General features: G+C 37.4%; 1 protein-coding gene across 1 annotated transcript in view; it reads right to left on the bottom strand.

Annotated features, from left to right (window-relative positions):
* fndc3ba (fibronectin type III domain containing 3Ba) overlaps positions 1 to 21,347 on the bottom strand; it is a 136,124-nt gene that overhangs the window by 23,769 nt on the left and 91,008 nt on the right. Inside the window, exons 7-14 of the mRNA XM_026206684.1 lie at positions 12,565 to 12,623; positions 9,630 to 9,787; positions 8,112 to 8,171; positions 6,893 to 7,031; positions 5,623 to 5,676; positions 5,147 to 5,271; positions 3,551 to 3,725; positions 2,956 to 3,042 (exon numbers count right to left, since the gene is read on the bottom strand). Coding sequence (XP_026062469.1) covers positions 2,956 to 3,042; positions 3,551 to 3,725; positions 5,147 to 5,271; positions 5,623 to 5,676; positions 6,893 to 7,031; positions 8,112 to 8,171; positions 9,630 to 9,787; positions 12,565 to 12,623 — 857 coding nt within the window. The remainder of the gene's footprint in view (positions 1 to 2,955; positions 3,043 to 3,550; positions 3,726 to 5,146; positions 5,272 to 5,622; positions 5,677 to 6,892; positions 7,032 to 8,111; positions 8,172 to 9,629; positions 9,788 to 12,564; positions 12,624 to 21,347) is intronic.

The following is a 21,347-nucleotide window of genomic DNA, read 5'->3' as shown; positions in this document are numbered from 1 at the left end:
GATCCCAGAATGGTCAGGTGCAAGAAGTTGGGATCTACAGAATATTGTCAAAGTGATGCAAATTCACGTACATATAACGTATGAGGACTGCAAAGATCATGACAATAGGAAAACAATTTAGAAATTCCAATCAGGACATGTCCAGGAAAAAGACGATGTATGGCCACACCCTAAATCGATCCATTGCAAATCTATCTATCTGTTGAAAATATGGTTTATATGGTATATTTGAAATATGGTTAAAAACACTTATAACAATTCCTAAATTAAGCCAATTTCATTCGGTCACTCTATTTTGGTTGGTTTGAAATGTTTTGCAATTAAAATTTTATTTGAATTAAATAAATTGAAATAAAATTACTAGTAATATAATAATTGTGTTTTCATGATCAAGTGCTTGGGTATTTCTGTCCATTCCTAATTTTTATGCTGAAATAAAATTTGTTTTACAATTTACCTTAGCTATATGAATAAAGTAGCTAAATAAATAATTAAAAACGTAAGATATACAAATGTCAAAGAGTGGGAAATAAGAGAAATTTATGATGCATAAATCTGACAGCTTGAACTCATCTTCATGCATATAAAATGTAGGATTATAACAAAAAAAGAAACCATTACACACAGCCTAATAAAGAGCATCTGTATGCAAACAATCTGCCACAAATGCAGCTGTAATGACATGACACTTTTACACACTCCAATTATTTGCACATGCCATAAAATATGCAAAAAAACCAAGAGGTGTGTGTACCATTCGGAGGAATTACTGTTAGTTATGAAAGCACATAAGCCAGACCCACTCACTGCATTACAGCAGCACTTGACGTGGGCTGCGGTTCACTCATAATTGGATAGGAGAGTTCACTATATAAATGTGACAGAAGAAAATATCAGTGATGATAATAAAAAAACAACTGTAGCATGAGTCAGTGGAGCAAAGAGAGAGGTTAAAGTAGTTTGTTGCCACTGTAATTAACAATGTATGACTCTACGCTTAATTTGTCAGATGTCCCAGTAACACAAACACGTTTCCTGCACATACAGTTACTAATCCACACAGGTAAACAAAGCACTGTGTGCCTTTGAAAAGCAGGTGTTAAACGCTGCAATCTTCTGGCTAATAATTAGCACACTAAGCTTGACCAAAACATTAGGTCACTACGACTTGGCAATTCATATCTGACCAGCACTTTACAGAAAGCATTATTCTCTTCAAAACAGACAAATGTGCCTCTTTGATATTTTTGAGTGTGTCAATAACAATACATTTGCAAATGTGTGAAATGTGAGTTTTAAAGGGACAGCTAACCCAAAAATGAACATTCTGTCATTAATTACCTTTCCTTGTGTCATTTTAAACCTGAAAGACCCCTGTTCATCTTTGGATATCTACAGGGGTCATCTACAGGTTTGGAACGACATGAGGGTGAATAATTAATGACAGAATTTAAAATTTGGGGTGAACTATCTCTTTAAGATCTCTTTAAAGGGGGGGTGAAATGCTATTTCATGCATACTGAGTTTTTTACACTGTTAAAGAGTTGGATTCCCATGCTAAACATGGACAAAGTTTCAAAAATTAAGTTGTACGTTTGAAGGAGTATTTTTGTTCCCAAAATACTCCTTCCGGTTTGTCACAAGTTTCGGAAAGTTTTTTTCGAGTATGGCTCTGTGTGACGTTAGATGGAGCGGAATTTCCTTATATGGGTCCTAAGGGCTCTTCTGCCGGAAGAGCGCGCGCTCCCGTAGAGCACAGCACTGAGAGCACAGACATTTCACTGATCAGAGCGAGAGCGTCGTGAAAAGTCACAAAAGAAGTGTGTTTTTGGTTGCCAGGGCAAGACAACCCTGCACAGATTACCAAAAAAAAACAGCATTAAGGGACCAGTGGATGGAGTTCATTTTTACAGAGCATCAACAGAGTTGTGCAAGTGTTTTTGTTTGTTCCCTGCATTTCAAAGATGCTTGTTCACAAGGCCCAGTTTGACGACAGATTTGCGTATCGTTTATTTCTTAAGGATGATGCAATCCCAACGAAAAAGGGTCACGATCGTGTGTTGGAACCGCAGGCGGTGAGTAAAACTGCTTCAAATATCTCTGCCTCCTTGTTAGTGCGTCCGCCTCCCATGCCAGAGACCCGGGTTCGAGCCCCGAGTCGTTGCTGCTGCTGCTTTCGTTCAGTTTCAGCATCTGGATCTGATTCTGGATCATAAATAAACGGCTGAATCTGACTGTAAGCCATGGTTTGTTTTGGATGATGGTTTTTTCCTCAAGGTAATGTCACAGCTTCCAAACGCTCTCAACGCAAAAGCCTACTGGCGCTCGTGATTCTTTAGCTCCGCCCACACGTCACGCCTCCAGTCGGTCGTGTTTTTCCGGGAAAAATCGGTACAGACTATCTTTCTCTTATGAATATAATAAAACTAAAGACTTTTTGGATTTATGAAGGATGCAGTACTACTCTATATGTACTCAAGATTAACAGGATATTGAGTGAAAACGAGCATTTCACCCCCCCTTTAATGTGTTTTTGTGGCTTCTTTTTGTGTCAATCCATCTACTGTACCACCTCAAAGATCATACCACACCAGCAAGCAGTAAACATAATAAGTTAACATACACCCCACGGGATCAATTTGAAGTATTTTGTCTTTTATTTCCAAACCAGGTTTTCTGGCAACTCTAAAGTCTCCAAATTTGATGTTTTATGTACGTCCACATTTTGGATACAAAGTGATCTCACAATAGGCCTGTTTGTAACCTTTGTTCTTTGCTTGTCTTAATTGCTAATCTCCAAAGTTCCAAATGATGTTGTAATCTACATTTGCCCCTCAGTACAACTAAGGGACTCTTTAAATGATATGTATTATGATTATAGCTAGGAGTGCACAATATTGTGATATTTGTGATATACTAAGCTACAGTATAAGATGAAAAAATGAATTCACTCACCCTGAATTTATATTGAGTGCTTCTTTTCAGGCCCTCTACAGTACATGTCAAGTTTTCTCCAGTGTACTTTGGGTGAAACTCTGTTGCCTGCAGAAAATGACCATAAAACTGCCTCTTAGTGACCTTACATCGCCATTAACATTACAGAAAATTGCACTTGGAATGTTAAGGAATATATCATTCTGATTAAAGTTCAACGTTATGATTTTTTAAAAGGGAGTAACCCATCAATAACTGGTTCTACAGCAACTATATACTAAACCAAACTATGACTATTTTCTTAATGACATCTGTACATTTTTTATTACACTGGTGTACAGTAATTCTCAAGAGCATTGCATTTACTGTACATCAACTACAATGACAAAAAGACATCTGTCTATTTGTTGTCTTGGTGGAACAGTGCAGATGTTCAAACACTAATTTGAGTCAAATGTTGTGAAAGTTATTTGATTCAAGTATTTCTTTAAAAATGATCTCCATCCTAATTAATGACCAGTTTTTAAATTCAAAACTTCATTGGTTTCAAGCATGCTGAATTGTAGTATGTTGTTTTCATGTTATAACTGATGACGCTGTCATCAAAATGACATACAATGTGCTCCTCCTGGATCTCCAGCGTGTATGTGACGGGTTCCTCTGCGGTGCAGCCATCTGGGCGGCTCCACTCCAGCGTGATCCATGTGATGCCGGCACGCACCAGCCGAGGAGCGTGGGGCAGGTGGGGCAGACTTCCAGTTGTGTAGAAGACCACCTCAGGACTAAAGCCACTGACAAACAAAAAAAGAGAGAAAACATTCAGAACTGCATTAGTATAGGCATACAATACACACAAGAAGCCATGAAACTCGTTTTTCAGTTATCCGTCAGAAAGAAAGTATAAATGAGTTTTGCATAAACTTTGCAGAAGAAGCGTATTCATTTGCATCCCTCTCAGGTCAGACACTTGAATTGAGTTTATTTTTAAACACCGCTCCAATATGAATAACTTCCAGGCTGATTTAAGGAATTTGAATAGTTTTCCTCTCCACTCAATAGCGGCTTTAAATCTAGTTTCTTCCAATTAACTGGCTGTGACAAGTTTACAAGAGCCCTCAGTATTTACTGTGTGTGGGAGAGTGTCTATAACTGCCACTGGGGAACAGGAGATATTAAATGAGCTTCTCTCAGTTAAGGAAGTAATAAAAAACGTCCTCTTCAGACTGGGCAAAAGGTGGTTTGCTGGAGGTGGAGTCTTATATTTCAGCGTATTGCTTGACTCTCTGAATGTGTCTCTGGTATTAATGTCAGGAGAAGGAGCAGACGAGGGATGGCGCTGCATTCAGAGCGATGACCATCTTCCCTCAATAACTTCATTTCCGTCCACTAGACCAAACATACAGTACAGATATATTCTCTAGTTATTCTGTAGATTGGTATGAGGATCAATTGGCTTTCCCAATTAATAAGTTGTTTCTTTTTATATATATATAATCTAAATATAAAATAATAATATAAAATAATATTAAATTATATCAATATATATTATTCTGGCATTTATATATATATATATATATATATATATATATATATATATATATATATATATATATATATATATATATATATGATATATTTACATGATATGTAAAAGTTGATAGCTTAAATGCACTGTAAGTCGCTTTGGATAAAAGCGTCTGCTAAATGCATAAATTTAATTTTAAACAAATTTAATTTGAATTTAATTTTATTTAAATATATATATATATATATATATATATATATATATATATATATATATATATATATATATATATATATATATATATATATGTGTGTGTATATAATAAGTAGAAGAGAGCGAGAGACAAAGAAAAGACGGAGCACTTCAATGGCCGTCTGTTCTCCTGAATCAAGGTGACTTTATAGCTTTCTTCCTCCATTAAGACTTGAGTGATGGTGACACGATGAGATTACAGAGGTATAGTGGCATTGTTCTGTCACACACTGGATTTAATAATATGCATCCTGTACAGCAACCCATAGAAAGAGCCTTATTAACCTCATATTACCTCCTAACATAGTTGGTCAAACAATTTGCACACAGCCCATCCTATACTAGTATGTAACACAAATTTTTTTGTGTTTCAGTGTATTTAAATACTTTGTGTAAACCTAGAAAATGCTTATGCATGCAATTCTGCAGTGATACCTCATTCCTATGTCGCTGCGTGCCGCCACTCGAAACGTGTAGGCCATGGCTGGACACAGATGAGTGAGTTTGTAGTGCCTTTGGCTTCCGAAGTAACATTCTCTGAAAACGTTGTTCTTTTTGCCCTAATAGATGAAGCAGATGATTAACACATACATTTCAGTCACTACACTGCATAAAATCACTGAAGCCATTCAGCTTCTGTAATGATGGCTGGAGTGAGAAATGTATGAGTGGGCAACAGTGTGCTGTGGTCTGTGAAGGATGCGGAGACATCACTCAGATATGAATCTTTAAATAGAGTGAATGTGAAGAGCACTGATGTCAGAAAGACATCATTAGTGCTCAAAATGTTGAAATGCGGTTCATTCAGAAGCCCCTTTTACTAAAAATGTGAAAAGAACTCAAATAATAATAATGAAAAACTTTATAAAGTCTTTCTTGTTAACCAAAAAAATTAAAATAAAACACAATACCTCATCCCACTCTAAAAGGTAACTGGTGATTTTTGATCCATTATCGACTGGTGCCTGAGAGGACAGACATAAAAAGAAACAAATTAGAACTGCACAAAAAGAAGAAACTCGGAAGAAAAACTTATTTCCTGAAGAGTTAAGTAACAGGAAGCACTGTCTGTGTACAGGACCATGAAAATCTCAAAGTAGTGATAGGGAGTCATATCTAACATTGCTTACTTTTCCAATATATATACTGGTATATATAGTGTATAACAGTTGAGTGCACTACATAAGCATGGACTGAATGATGATGCTAAAAGGCTACTCATTTCAAGGTAATGCCATTACCCAATTTAGACAGTCATGCTGAAAGTGTGTTGTTTTAATAACAGAAATGATTTGTGTAACCCTGTTTGGGTTCAAAGTAAATGGAGTCGAAAAGCCTGGAATCGAACACCCCTATCTCAATAAGAGCAATCCCTACTTAAAAGTATAGTTCAATCAATTACTTACGTTATTCCAAAACCCTTATGAATTTCTTTATTATGCTGAACACACAAAGAGAAAGCAGAACGTACAGGTTGTGTGCCTTGTGTGCTACATAATATATTCTCACATCCACATTGATCATCTTGTTTTCTAATTCAACATTAATAAGAAGAAATGTTTCTTGACCACCAAATCTGCATACTAGAATGATTTCTGAAGTATAATGTGACACTTAAGACTGAAGTAATGATGCTGACAATTTAGCATTGCCAACCCAAGAATACTTTACATTTTAAAATGTATTAAAACACAAAGCAGTCATAACAGTTACAGTTGTAATAGTATTTCACAGTACTGTATTTTCCATCAAATTAAGTGCAGCCTTTCTGAGCATAAGAAGCTAAAATTTTGTCATGTACACTTTCTTTATTTTTTGTGACCCCTGGTCATCATTAAAAGGTCACTGTATAGAAAAGGGTGGCATCTTTTTTTTTTCTCCCCCTTTTATGTTCCACAGAAGAAAGAAAGTTACATAGGGTTGAAGAAAAACGTGAGGGTCAGTAAATGATGACAATTTTCATTTTTGGATGAACTCTCTTGATCTCTTTAATACTTTAGTGAGAAGAATGGGACATCTCCTTCATATCTACCAGCTCATTAGACCTGCAAAAAGTTCTTACTGGCAATAAAACTTTAAGCTCAAATGTACTTTGAGTGAAGAATTGATACCTGATGCACGGGAAACTATCTGGCTATGGCTTTAAGTTCCATACTAGTGCGTGACAAACAGTGCTCTCACCTTCCACTGCAGGGTGAGCGTGCTCTTTGTGCGGTGGGACAGCTTAGGGGGCAGCGGGCAGTCTGGGGTACTGCTGTGGGTGGTGAAAGCCCCCACCTCAGAGCATGAACCCTTCACAGAATTGCACACAGCATTCACTCTTTGAAAGACAAACACATCAATTTAGTGGCATAGTTTATTCAAAGTCACCTATACTGCATTTATAGCAGAAAAACACAGAAAATTGCTTAAGGAAGAAACTTCTAGTGCATTCAGGATACTTTTGATCACGAAACGAACTCAGGACCTTGCCACTTCTAGCGGCATTTAAGTTACAGAAAGGAAAGCACAGCTGGGCTTTGTTCAATACTTTAATGCACTACAATCAGAAGTTCAATACATTTTCTGATTAAGTGCACATTGCTTTTACAATGCCAGGAAATTGCTTTAAAAAAAAGATGAGCCTACAAAAAAAAAAAACAAATCTTAAAAGTGCAGCACTACACTCATTGCTTATTCCGGTGCTGGAAAAGGTGGGACAAAATTAATCTAAACACACATGACATTTCCCAACAGGTCGCTGAGATTTATAAAGAGCAAAAAATAATAAGTCTTAGGGACTAACAGGGCGTTCAGGGGCATATCTAACTGTAGAGATGAAGAGTCTCCCAACATCCCTTAATCAGAACATATATTCAGCTCCAAGTTCAACTGCTGCCAGGAGTCAAAGGTCGACTGAAAACCAAGCCGACAATTTCGTTGTGTTTTAATGAGGATCCAGACAAACTGCCATATAGGACTGGATTCTCCACTAACAAGAGCTCCCAATGACAGAAGAGACCAACAGCGCCTATTCACGGTGGCACAGATTAAATCAAATGTGGGCTTGAAAGATTCTTTGAGAAACGGTACATGCATCATATTTAATCTTGACCTTTCCAGCTCTGTGATGCACAGCACTTTCAACTCAATTAATCACAGGTAACAGGCAGACCATTAGAGAGGCATTTAGGTAGAGCTGAGGTCATTACAGAAAAATGGAAGTTAAAAACGATGACTAATATTCCTTTAATATTAGCTTTGATTATATAAAAAAGAAGATTGCAGAAAATTGGATCACTGTAATGAGAACACGGATCACCCGAATAACATGAATTTCTGTGACAATGGGATCTAATCACAGGAACAGTTTGTGCTACTCGAACCTCACGGCAGAAATAAAATTGAGAGCTACACTTACCTTACGTGGTAGTCTGTTGCTGGTCTGAGATCTTTTAAATTGCATTCCAACTCCTCTCCACTGAAAGGAGACACATACATGAAGGTTACTGACCTTAATGGATGCCAGCAATAGAGTCGTGGTGTTCAAAGCTTTCATAAGAGATGTTGTTGAGCACAACTGCTCAAAGGAAAAACTGTGACTGATTTTGTCTTGATAGATTTAAAGGTTTCCAGCGACCATTTTTTATTGCAGTGTGACTATATTTTGTTAGAGGACATTTAGGTACAACTCCAGAACTGCCCCATTCTTTTAGATTATGCGCTGTCAGTGTCTTTTTGAGTGTGGAGAACAACGAAAGGAAAACACTCAGAAGCGGGCTGGAACGGCGCTACCCGACCGAGAGGCCAAATTGAAAGGCGAAGCACAAAACCATTTTAAAAAACGCAGCACGAGTAGTGCGTCCCATTTAAATTGGAAATATTTCTGTTACATAAGCCTCTATGGAAACAGAAAATGATTTTAATATGCAAGTTAAAACCATATTACTGTCCACAGAGGTGCAGCGAAGGAAAAACTGATTTGTGCACAAAAACAAATTAGAAACTGTATTAACAAGGGTATTTTTTTTTTAAGAATAAATTTAAGAATAATAATAATTTTTTTTAAAGAATACATTTATATTTTTATGAGGTTTGCTCTGCTATTTTTGTAAACTTTACTGTAAACTTCAAATCTTGACATGTTTGGATACAGTTTAAAGTCCTGATTTCTGTGATTTTGATTTAGCAACATACTCATATAAACAGATATATATTCATGAACTCAAAATATCACTTTACGATGACTTAAAAAACATTTGTTCAAGGTTATTTGATACATACAAAATACAAAAGAACAGCATATTTACTTAATAAAAGTATTTATATATATATATATATATATATATATATATATATATATATATATATATATATATATATATATATATATGTGTGTGTGTGTGTGTGTGTGTATATGCATATGTATATGTGTATATATATATATATATATATATATGTGTGTGTGTGTGTGTGTGTGTGTGTGTGTGTGTGTGTGTATATATATATATATATATATATATATATATATATATATATATATATATATATATATATATATATATATATATATTTTGAACAGTAATATAATATAATATAAAATAGAGTAAGATTTCACCAACACCACTGCTCTCATATTTTAAGTCTGAAGCTTTGAGCTTTGAGTCATGCTTTGAGACTCATGCTTCAAAGCGGTGATGACAGGCTGTTAGGGGTCTGATTATCTTTCCTGTCTGCTCTCTGGATATTGAATCATACACGTCCTGATGGGAGAACAGGCTGCATCCGATGATTTTTTTTCTGGTCGATGGATGATATATGCTTGTCTAACTTGCTCCCTTGTGGTGAACACTGCTAATTTATATGAACATAAAGGCTTCTCAAGGATCCTGAGCAGACTACACAGCTCCCTCTGTGATTAGACTCCGGTCTATCTTACCTATAGATGATGCGGTACTGCCCGTTTCGACCCTTGTCTGAGAGCGTGACCTCGTAGCTGCAGGTTAAGGGGTGTCCGTTACTGTGCCTGTCTCTGTTGTGAAGGCCTGCTGGCGGAGCCCAGGTCAGTTGCGCTGTCCGGGCCTGGATGTTAAAAACCTGTTGATAAACGCAGAACAAATAGCATCAAGAATCTGAAACAATATTACTAACCGTTAACTTTTTAAAAACATTTTAAATATTCCATTTTGTATCTCAATTCATAATGAAGAACAAAAAGTGAACAACATTTCAAAAACGGTTCAGAAACTCAGCGATGTTTTCAAAAGGAGCTTTCATATGTTGCTGCAAAGAGCTCCAGTAAACCAGCCAAACCCAATTTAAGACAAAAATTAAAAGGAGCAAGTCATTTTGAAGAGAGTTTGTGGGACTGTCATTTCATTATGAGGTTAGCATACAGCTAAAACCATTCATTTGCTAAACCTACCAGGATTAAAGACCTGCAGAAAAAAAGTAGCAGCCTACAAAGTAATATCGATCTTTAAACAAGAAAAAGCTATGTCCACCGTGTCAGGTAAGAAATGACTTTATATTTTTAATTATTTATGTTGTTTTTCTTCATTTTAAACCATAGACATGTTACCACAAGCTAATGCTAACTCACATCTGAGTTTAAAGTCTACAGTCTGCACAGCTTTATACCTCTGCAAGGCCAACTATTTGTGTGTCAAACACAGAACTGAAGGTATAAATGGAAAGAGACAGAGCGGCTATAACTCCTCTGTTAACAGGTAATTCAATGCAACACTGTGTATGAGGGTATAACGCTGACACGAATGAGCTGCAGACGTCTCACACTAGCTTCAGTCAGGCAGAAGCAATCTAACGCCAGAACCAAACAGCTCTCAAACACAATCTATCCTGCAGGTGAAAGTATGTGCGTAGATAAGCTATGGTTGTTGCCTCTCGGATGTGCACAGCTAGCATTGCCTCTGGCAATTCTGAAGCTACAGCAATATGTTCTCAAAAAACGGCTGCCATCAGATCCAGCTTTCTCAGAGAGTCACTTTAACACTTTCACTGAATTGAAAAGCTGAGGGACTTTTGGTTAATGTAAACTCTTTTCTTGTGACTCCATAAAGTTCACATGAGTGTCTTGCCAAAACTTTGACACACAAATGAAATGTAGCATATGACCTTAGAAGCCCTTAGGGTAACATGTTTAGTCACAGTGCCACCTGCTGCCCTCTGCAAAAGTTACAAATTGTGTCATAAATATCATCTTGCTTTATATCTTTGGATCATGACTCAATCCTGAACTGTTGTATAGAAGTGGTAGAGAACTTGTGATGTTTGGAACATCAGATATATAAAGGAACTGGCCCAAGTCTGTAGTATTCAGAGAATTTCTGGTTTGTGGGAGAGCTACACCAGCTGAAATGAAGAAACTGAACCAGAAAGGCAGCTCCATTACAGGCTTTTGCAGAGATGAGGATGAGGGCAAATTGAAGTCCATTACTTCCAGCCCCACACAGCCCTTCAGAATCCCTCATCTTGAGACACATTAAGCCACAGACATTTTTCAGCCACCCTGCATCCATCATGGTATATTCCTTCTGTAGTCTTGCATTTTACATCACAATTTTCTTCCAGTAATGGAACTGCTTCTATTTTTTTTTTATTTTTTTTTTACATATATATAGAACACTAACATTTAAAAGTTTGGAGTCCGTGTGAATTTTTAATGTATGAAAGATGTATCTTAGACATTCATTTGATCGAAATAAAACAAAACAGTCCTATTTTTTACTTATTTTATATATTATACATTTTCAAATGTAATTTATTCTTGTGATGGCAAAGTTGAATTTTCAGCAGCCATTTTTCTAGTCACATGATCCTTCAGAGATCATTCTAATATGCTAATTTGCTGCTGAACAAACTACTCTTACTATCATCAATGTTGCAAACAGATGTGCTGCTGTGGAAACTGGGATACATTTGCCAAGATTCTTTAATAAATAGAAAACTAAAAACAAAAAAAACATTTACTTCAATTCTTGTCAAAGTGTAAAAGTCTTTTTTTACTGAAAATTTTGTTCAATTTAAAGTTTACTTGCTAAATAAATGTATTAATTTCTCAATATCTTTCTTTTTCTTTTCTTTTTTTTACAAAATGCATTGTAGAAAGTACTCAAATATTGATCAAATGTATAACATGGACAATGCATGTAGTTTTCAGACACAGACTGCCAGAAAGGGATACAGATGCCTGAATTTAATTTTTAAATCATTAAACATAATAAAAATATAATCTCTGTCTGTCTAGACTACCTGTTTGCAGTATTAACACACTGGTTTTCTTCTAAGCTGCCTTAATGTTACTAATATTATAATCATGTGGGATTAATACAAATGAGACCGCTATTCAAATATCACACACAAACAAATGCATGCAATTTAAAACAAAACAGAAAAGATGATTGATGAATATGGGCTAGTGTCACATATTAATTATTACTTATATATTGATTATCACAGATACTCCTGAAATAAACAACAGCAGGCTAATTGAACAAATGGGAAAAGAATGGAGAAAAACATATCAACCAGAAAACATTGTTTTGATGGAAATGTTCACCCAGTCACCCACTGCTTGACAGTGGACCATTAAAATATAATAAAACAAAATGCTGCCACTATGTGGCTGCAAAGGGAATAGTTTGGAATTGTAAACAAATCTGAAAAGACCACTGTGACTTTTACAAAATGTCCTCCTTATGACATATTAAATTAATCACTTTTTGTTGTTTTTATGTGCGCTTACATCTGCTGCCTGTACTTTCCTTCGGCCAATAGGACATCATGTTTATCTGATAACATTAACTATTAGTGTTTTCCACTTGTAAGATTTTTAACTCATATTCCAGACCCACCTGTGGTTTTTCCATTCCCGAGAGAACATCCTGAACTCTCTTTGCTTCTGAATCATGATCTGTAGGCAAGAGAAAGCGGAGAAGAGAAAGAAGAACAGAAAAACAAAAGGGTGTTATTCCATTATGAATCAGCAGGGGTCAGTTGTAAGTTAGAAACTGAACAAGGGCCTTCAAAGGGAAGTTCACCCAAAAATAAAGACTTTTGTGTCATCAAGTTGTTCTAAACCCAAATAACTTTCTCATTTTAAGGTGAACTATTCCTGTAACCAGTTGTACATTTTCCAAGCCATGGACTTCTCTGAAGATGAAACAGACAGATTTGCTGAGAAAACAGCAATGTGTTTGAAAAGTTTGCACAAGGCATTGAAAAACTTTCCAGAAGCGCAGAGGAGCCTGCAGACCCCACTGAATGAGCACTGGCACAGAGGACACACGAGGAGTCGGGAGCTTGTGCTTCTACATCTCAATATTGAATCATGTCTTTAACTCGTATGCAACTCTCATGCCAAGATGAAATCCACACATGTAAAAAATGCTCAAAAAACCTCACGTTCCCATTCCCAAGGCCGGATTAGATCACTTAGATCACAAGCTACCAGATCATCAGCGACAGACAGTCAGACAGAATACCTTTAAAACTTTACTGCCTCATGTGGTTATACACACACACACACACACACACACCCTTCTGAGTTTCCTTTTCCAGAGTGTCAGTATGAGTAGTTAAATCATAAAGAAAAGCATGTGTATAAATGGGCAGTTAACACTGATGGAGCCCTGCAGAGTGTCACTATTTCATCTAAAATCATTTTAAAGAGCCTTTTTTATGAGTTCGTTTATAAGTTAGGGTCCTAACACTTTTGAATTAGGGGTTTTCCATGAGCAAATTGTAAACTGTAATTGTAAATCAGTTGTTTATGATTACTGGATAAGGATTGAAAAAAACAAAAACTTACAGACCCTTTTTTTGTTTTTTTGCACGAGCTACCAATTTTTAAAACTGACAGAATTAATAGATATTGTATACATTTCTTTGAGAAAATATTCCTTTGCCTAAGACAGTATTTAAATGTACAAATAAACAAAAATATCAGGTCAGTTATATTATATATATATATTAATATATATATTACAAATTCAGACAGGTTTACAGACACATTATTTGTCATCCACCCAAATACACTGCATGAGTATGATTGATGTGTGTATTTATTTCTAGAGTAGAGAGCACACTGGGAGTTCACAGTGCCTCTGAGCCTTCATGAGTCACAGCAACAGTGATGTCATACACAATCACCTTGACATGACCCCGGCCCGGGAGGTAGGCACAGGCTTCCCCAAGACCTCACTAATGCTTTGTGCACATGTGTGTGTGCATGTAAGTGGGTAAAATTGAGTTATTACTGACAAGTGATGAGTAATTGTGCAGATGTGGAAAAATATGAGGTCGCCTTCTTCTTGCATGGAAGATGGAGTCATTTTTGTACAGTCACAGTCTATATGCGAGAAAGGTGTTTTGTTGCTTTTAGTCCATGTGTTTTAGCTTTATGATCATCCATATATTAATACAGCAAACATATCCTTTACTACACTGTTTTTTGTTCAAACAAATGTCTTCTGAATGAGAATGTCCCCAATACAAGCTGCAATTAACAAGCAAGTAGCAAATCATGGTGCATGGCTGTAACATACCGTAACTAAATTCAATAAAAAAAAATAAAAAATAAAAAGAGGAGAATGTTGAAGTCCTCTTAAAACTTCGTATTTTAAGAGGAAATATGTCAACACAGGAAAGAACATGGGTTCATTATGCAGTTTTCATAGAGCATTTAAGTCATCTCTGCAGGGTACTGACTACCTGTTCATCACCTCCACACTCAAACTAGTCATTAGGTTCACTTCCTGTGTGTCCATCCTCTCCTCTCCTTCCGCTCTGGGCCTCAGAGGGAGCCTCTTTCAGTTGTGCTCCTGCCAAGCTCAGCACTCGACTTTCAAAAGCTTTACGTCCGTTTCTCACGCATGCAATCTCCATAGGGAACTGTAGAGTCGAGGCGAGCTGCTCCCTCTCAGTCTCGCCCTCCTGCCACATTCTGAATAACTGCTGCTTCACAATATATAAATGAAAATAAACAGAGGAAGAGAAGATGATAGAAGAGGAAGAAAGAAACAAACATTTCTCATTTTAAAAGAAGTGCCGTCTTACTTTATTCTGCATAATAATATGAATAATTTAATTAGCTTCTTTCTAGTGTCTCTCTGGATATCTGGGGTGGAGAGGAGTTTCTGCCTTCAATTATAGGTTAAGGTCAAAGAAGGGAGAGCTGGGGGGTGAGAATTAGGAATGTGAAAAATGGACTAAGAGTAAGTGAATATAAAATGACAGAAAGGGAAGAAAGTGAAATAGAAATGGGAAAATAAAATATTTGACCAAAGCCAACTGAGGAGAGGTGTGTTATTGCCTTTCTAAACAAATGCACTCAGCAATAGGGTTTTTTCATTTCAAGATGACAAACAACCCACTGCACATGCTCAGAAACAAACCAATGCACATGCTCAGAAACAAACCACTGCTCTCAACACACAAACAAAACAAAAACAAACAAAAAAACAAGACAAAACAAAACAACAACAAAAAAAAACTCAGAAACAAGCCACTGCTCTTAACACACAAACAAAAACAAAAACAAAAAACAAAAACAAACTCAGAAACAAACGACTGCTCTCAACGCACAAACACAACCAAAACAAAAACAAAACAAAAAACACCCTCAGGAACCAACTATTGCTCTCAAAACACACACACAAACAAGTCAGAAACAAAGCAAAACAAAACACACTACCTGAAACAAACAATACAACACAAAACAAAACAAAAAAGAAAAACTAAACTAAACAAATAACACCGGTAACAATATATATATATACATATATATATATATATATATATATATATATATATATATATATATATATATATATATATATATGCTAACTACGCAATGCTAACCAGCCAACCCTTGAACTGTTGCTAACTAACATCCATAATAACCTAGCAACCATATACTATAGCAACATGCTAAAAACTGCTCACATAGTTAATAACCTGAAGGTCAGAGGTTATAAAGGTTATGACATGAGTCATATGTGAGAGCTCACACTTGACCCTACAACACTTTTTAAACCAACATGGAAACCTCTATCTGGATGTCAGGAAAGATTCTGACAGTGGTTTAGAGCTGCAGTGTGAGTGGAGTGTTTGGGTGTTTAGCTCTATTGAATGAGAGCGTGCGTGTGTATATAAGGAGGTGCTAGGTAAACATCCAAAACTGAATTTGCAGACTATCGGAAAAAAAGCCTCCAAGAACACCCACAGAGCTGCAGACGCCAAACGGTCAGGCCAGTAACTACACCCACATGTCTGTGATTGCGTTTGTGAATGTGTGTGAGCACTAGAGAACCGTAGAACTGTTACAAGGGCCTGAAAACAGCTCACATTCTCTAGCTAGCATCCTGAATACAGGTTGCAGATAGAGAAACTAGGCAGCCGCTATCAGGAGGGCCGATCAGTCAGACATAAACATGTTTCACAGTCCCCAATTCTGTTAGAGGGACCGCTTTGTTTGTTTGCTTTTAGATTAAAGCCTTGTGGATTTTTTTCATGCACTTCACCCTGAAAATAAAGAGTTCTTTTGTGGACTCATTCATCTTTGTGCAGAGGCATGCGCTCACTTCTGCCCCCATGTGGAGCGAGATTAAACAGCAAATTCTTGATTAGTGACTGCTGTTACACACACAGCCTCCAGGACCAGAGTTGTGCTGTGAATCCATACAAAAATGTGAAAAATGACAGCGCATTGGCTTAGTCACCCAAACGATCATTAGGATAAACTTACTGAGGTTGTAGCTATACTAACAGAACACAGTCATGATGACTACACTGCCTGGAAATCAAACTATATTTGGGGTTTTCTGTTTTTACACAATGCATTATGTGGAAACAGATATTGGTTTTCAGGCACCATAGGAAAGAGTCAATTTCCAGGTGATCAATTTTTAAAAATTAAATGAATCACACACATTTTTTCGGAAAAGGCAACTAATAACAGGTTAGTGAGGAAGGGAGGGTGTGTGGGAGGAAGAGCGAGAAAGAGCTGCAGGATTCCCAATCATTCTCATCTCCACATAGCACACATTCCATCTGCTCAACAGCTGGCTGTCTAATCCCGCTCTCACACAAACCTGTGCCTCCCTGAGAACCACTGCCCCAGCACACTCACACTGGCTCTCACACTCATGGACCAACACACAATTCACAGCCCCTCATGCACAGAAAATATCTATATTCTTGTCTGTCTATCTACCTACATAGTCTGCGAGGAGCTGCCGTCACATGTTTTTTAGAAACTTCCTACTTCCAACTTCTGAAGTTGCTATTACAAGTTTGTCGGGTTCAAGTGCTTTGCTGTCGGGAAGAACAAGAATCATGGTGGACATCCCTCTTATGGGTTCGTTCTTGCCCGTTTTTGAGGAGATCTAATTAAAGCTAAAATATATGGGAGATATTTAGTCAATCTCCAACAGGTTTTGATGTAGTTACAGTGGTACACACATACACTTTTCACTGCACCAGATATCCAACTGACTTATGATTCCTTAATTTCAGTCAAATAAATGCTATTTTGGCTGGGTTTGAAGTACAAAAAATCATCAAATGGTTATGTACAGTATATACATAAATATATATGACTGTAACTTCAGAAGAAAGCAATGTAGATGTTGCAGGGGGTGGGGGGTTGGGGGTAAAACTTTACAGTACTACAGATGTTTCTCTCTTCCTCAATGTTTAAGATTTATGGCTTGCCCAACTCAAAAACTCTGGTATCAAAATTATCTTAGTTTCCCAGTTGTAAATATGACCTGAGGGGCCATTTATGTCCAATTTCTGTATTTATGATAATGCCGATAGCATGTGAAGGCATTAAAAGTCTGTCTGCCTATCTACTTACATAGAGCATGGCTGTTTATCTGTATATCTGTCTGTCTAGATAGTCTGTCTATCAGCATTCATATGTGTCTGTCTGTTGTCTATATATCTTTATTTCTAGGAGAAAAAAAAAAGATAATCAGTCTGCTTATCTACCTAGACAGAGTATGTCTGTCTGTCTGTCTGTCTAGGTAGGCTGTGTGTCTGTCTATTAATATGGATACCTGTCTGTCTAGATAGTGTGCCAATCTAGAGAGACAGTCCGTCAGTTTAACTACCTAGATAGACAGCCTGTCTGCCTGTCTATATTATGAGTCTTTTTGTATATCAATCGGTCTAAAAAAATGAGAATGAGAGAATGTGGGTCTAAACAGTCTGTCAGTCTGTTTATCTAGCTGCATTTCAGTCTGTCTGTGTGTCTGTCAAAAGCACACCATACGAGTAAATTGACCTTGTTGATCACATATTTTAAACAGCAGCAGTGCACTGCCTCTTCTTCTCTGCATCATTTAGCACTAGACTAAACTGCTCAGCCTTCCTTGGAGAGGTTGAAATGAGGACATGAAGACCTTCGGTCAAACCCATCAGAGCAACAGCTCCATATGTTATCATTGCTCATTTGCCCTTTGATTTTATACAAAACGCATATGATTGATAGTGTGGGGATGTGTGTGTGTGTAAATGTTGAATAAATAATTGTTTGCTTTTGTTTCAGTATCAGAGAGCGCCAGCCCCCTCAGCAGAATGGATTCTTGTTTTCCCGCAACTGCCAAGCATCAGTCTCTCGCCTTTAGTGTGCTAGCTCCATGTCTCTAGCTATCTCCAGAGGGACTCTCAGTGGCATTCGCTCACAGCAGAGATGCATGGCCTCACTACTGCCAAGGGACAAAGGGATACGCCAGCGCTTCCTGGAAGGGAACTGGAAAGAATGGAAAAAGTTGGCAGAGGCTAGAAAGGAGGGATAGAGGGAAAAGGAGAGAGGAGGAGGCCGGAGGGAACGAGACTACTGAGATCTACAGAGAGACTGAACCTGGGAGACCTGCTCTGGATGTCTAGTGGCACATTCTCCACAGGCTCCAGTCTATTTTGGGGTTTACTTTGTACCTCCTTATTGAATCATTATTCCTACTTATATTCTAATTCCTTTAGTCGGTAGTTTGCACACATTTTACACTACATCTTAAAATCTTAAATACTTTTGCTCTTTTATAAATGTGCATCATGTGTAAGTAAAATGACCAACTGACCTTGAAACATGTAAGGAAGTTTTGGATCAGTTGACATAATGTAACTTTCTCTTTTCACTGCTGCATTGTCCTTTAATATTTTAGATTTGTTGAATGTCCATTAGAATACACATTTTCCAGTATCCAGCAAAAATAATTTTGGGATTTTATCTTTGTAAAGAAAAATGTATGTATGTAAGGAAAAAGGTAAAGAAAAATTAATACAATTACAAATATTTCTAACACATACAGGAAAAAAGATTTTGATCAGTGAAAATAAGCCAACTTTGCTATTCACATCTTCACTTTCCTATTTGTATTCACATACTGTATATATTATATCGCCAGAGTACATGCAGTAAAAAGTTTTGAGTTGATTGATACAATAGAACCACAGTCATCTAAAGGCTTGTCTTCACATGCACATTTAGCAGAAACCACCACTAATAACCCTGGCACAGACAAACACTTCCACTGAAACAGACGCAGTTTGTACATTGTCTTACTGTAAGAGCTGTAAGAGGGACTTCTCAGAAAGACACACACACACACTTCAGTTTCTCAGCCCTTTCTTTGGCATCTTCTTAAAAAACAACCAACCCATACTCATAAAAGAAGTGTTCTGCCATGCCAACTGTAAAAGATCAAATAAGCACCAGCAGATAATTGAAAGGTCGCGTTTAACTAGGTGGAGAGCTAGCATCCGGTTACCAGGTCTTATCTGCCCTTGACCTTCTCATATGATTTGGTTTCCCCAAGTTGCATCACCCATTGTTGCTCCATTGCATGCTGTCATCGAAGTGGCCTTGGGGCATAACCTTTCTCAGTGACTCATATGTTGTGAGAGTGAATGTGGGAAACTATTACCATTGTGGCAAAAAACTAAGTCAAGATTAAGGAACATCTGTTGCTTCTGGACTGTAATGACGGAGTGAAAGAACGTGGCTGGAGGAAATGCACAGCACCGAAGTGAAGCAGAAGTGAACATCTGTTTCTGCTTGAGTCCATGTAAACACAAGGAAAGCTGGAGATAGAAAGGAGTTAAGGTTAAAGTGCTGCAAGCCTGAGACCATGAGAAGGTTAATCTAGTGGCCAGTCTTGCTCTGCACATAGGCTTAGCCCAAGCCTAATCTAGTTAATGAGGGTGGAGCGGTAGAAAGCACAAATATCCTTGCAGCTTAAGAAAAGGAGCCCTGGGAAGTGGTTTCCTGTCTTATGTAACTGAGCTTTGTGAGCCGAGATGAGCGTGTTTGTGCTTATGGGGTGATCTGAGTGAAGACTGTACAGCCGAAGTGCTGAGAGAGGACGAGTGGAGTTGTTTTCACAGATCTGGTCGTGTCTGGTAGCCAGGCCTGGATCTTCAAGCTGCTATGCCAACAACAGTATTTACGACAGTTGGAATGTCTGCCCTTTTGTTGTTGGCCTCTTTCTCATTCCCTTCTTTTTTTCAGTCTTTAGAGTTTGATCACACTATTGCAACTTCCTCTCAGAAAGAAAAAAAACCCCTAAAACTTAACCTGATCTCCGGTGTGACCCGGGGAGCCAAGTAGTCTTTATGTCTGTATATGTGGTTGTGATGATTTATGCCTAGAAGCAAGGCTGCAGTGAGGCCCAGATGGCTGTAGACCTCAGTAAGTGACGCGAGCAAGAAGCCTCAAGTTTGTTTTCTATCCTTCATCAAGCATTCAGTCGATTCCACAGAGGAGAGCCACACGCTGCGGTCTATTAGACTCGACCCCAGAGCCCAGCTTCTTTTGACCTCCACAACACACATCCGGCTTGGCCTACACTGACTGCAAGGTTTTATTCCCTTTTATTTTCAACAACCAAACAACATGTTAGACCATTTGTCAGCTTTAAAGGGCCAGTTTACCAGAAAATGAAAATTGTCATCATTTACTGACTCTCATGTCATTCCAAGCCAGCATGACTTTTGTTTTCTGTGGAATACAAAAGAAGAATTATTCTGAAGAAAGTTAAACCCTTGTGTATACAATGTAAGTCAATGGAGTCAAAAACAAAATTGGAACTCATTGACTTGTATTGTATGGACTAAAAACAAAACATAAATCTAAGCATAGCACAGCAAAGCCCATTAAAAAAAATAAAAGAAATAAAAGAATAAAATCTGATCAGCATACAAACTTCCACTCATTGTCCCAATTTCTTTACCAGTTAATTCAATGCACCTCTTCATACATTTTGACTTCAAAATGTAATAAAAAAGCATAAAACCATAGAAAATATATAATTTAAATGTAAATGTATAAAGTGTATACATATACAATAGCAGACAAAGTTACTGAGTGATAGCTTCACAGGCAGTCTTATCTCCTGGGAACTCTGCCATCGCCGATGTACGCCTTTGATCCTGAAGATACTCCAAGTGTGTGTGTAACATAGAACACCATATGGATGTACTGTATGAGCAATTGCTGTTTTGCTTGTTAGACTAGGAAGGCCTGTCGTTAGCTGATCAAAGAACAGGCGGCTTGTGCTTGCAGCAGACAAATTGCGTTTCCATGATGTCAAGTCTTACAACACCTGCATATAATACTACATGTTCTGCCTTT

Source organism: Carassius auratus, chromosome 27, assembly GCF_003368295.1.
Source record: "Carassius auratus strain Wakin chromosome 27, ASM336829v1, whole genome shotgun sequence".
Taxonomy (NCBI): domain Eukaryota; kingdom Metazoa; phylum Chordata; class Actinopteri; order Cypriniformes; family Cyprinidae; genus Carassius; species Carassius auratus.
Note: the sequence above shows the minus strand (reverse complement) of the source record. Positions and strands in the feature narration are given on the sequence as shown.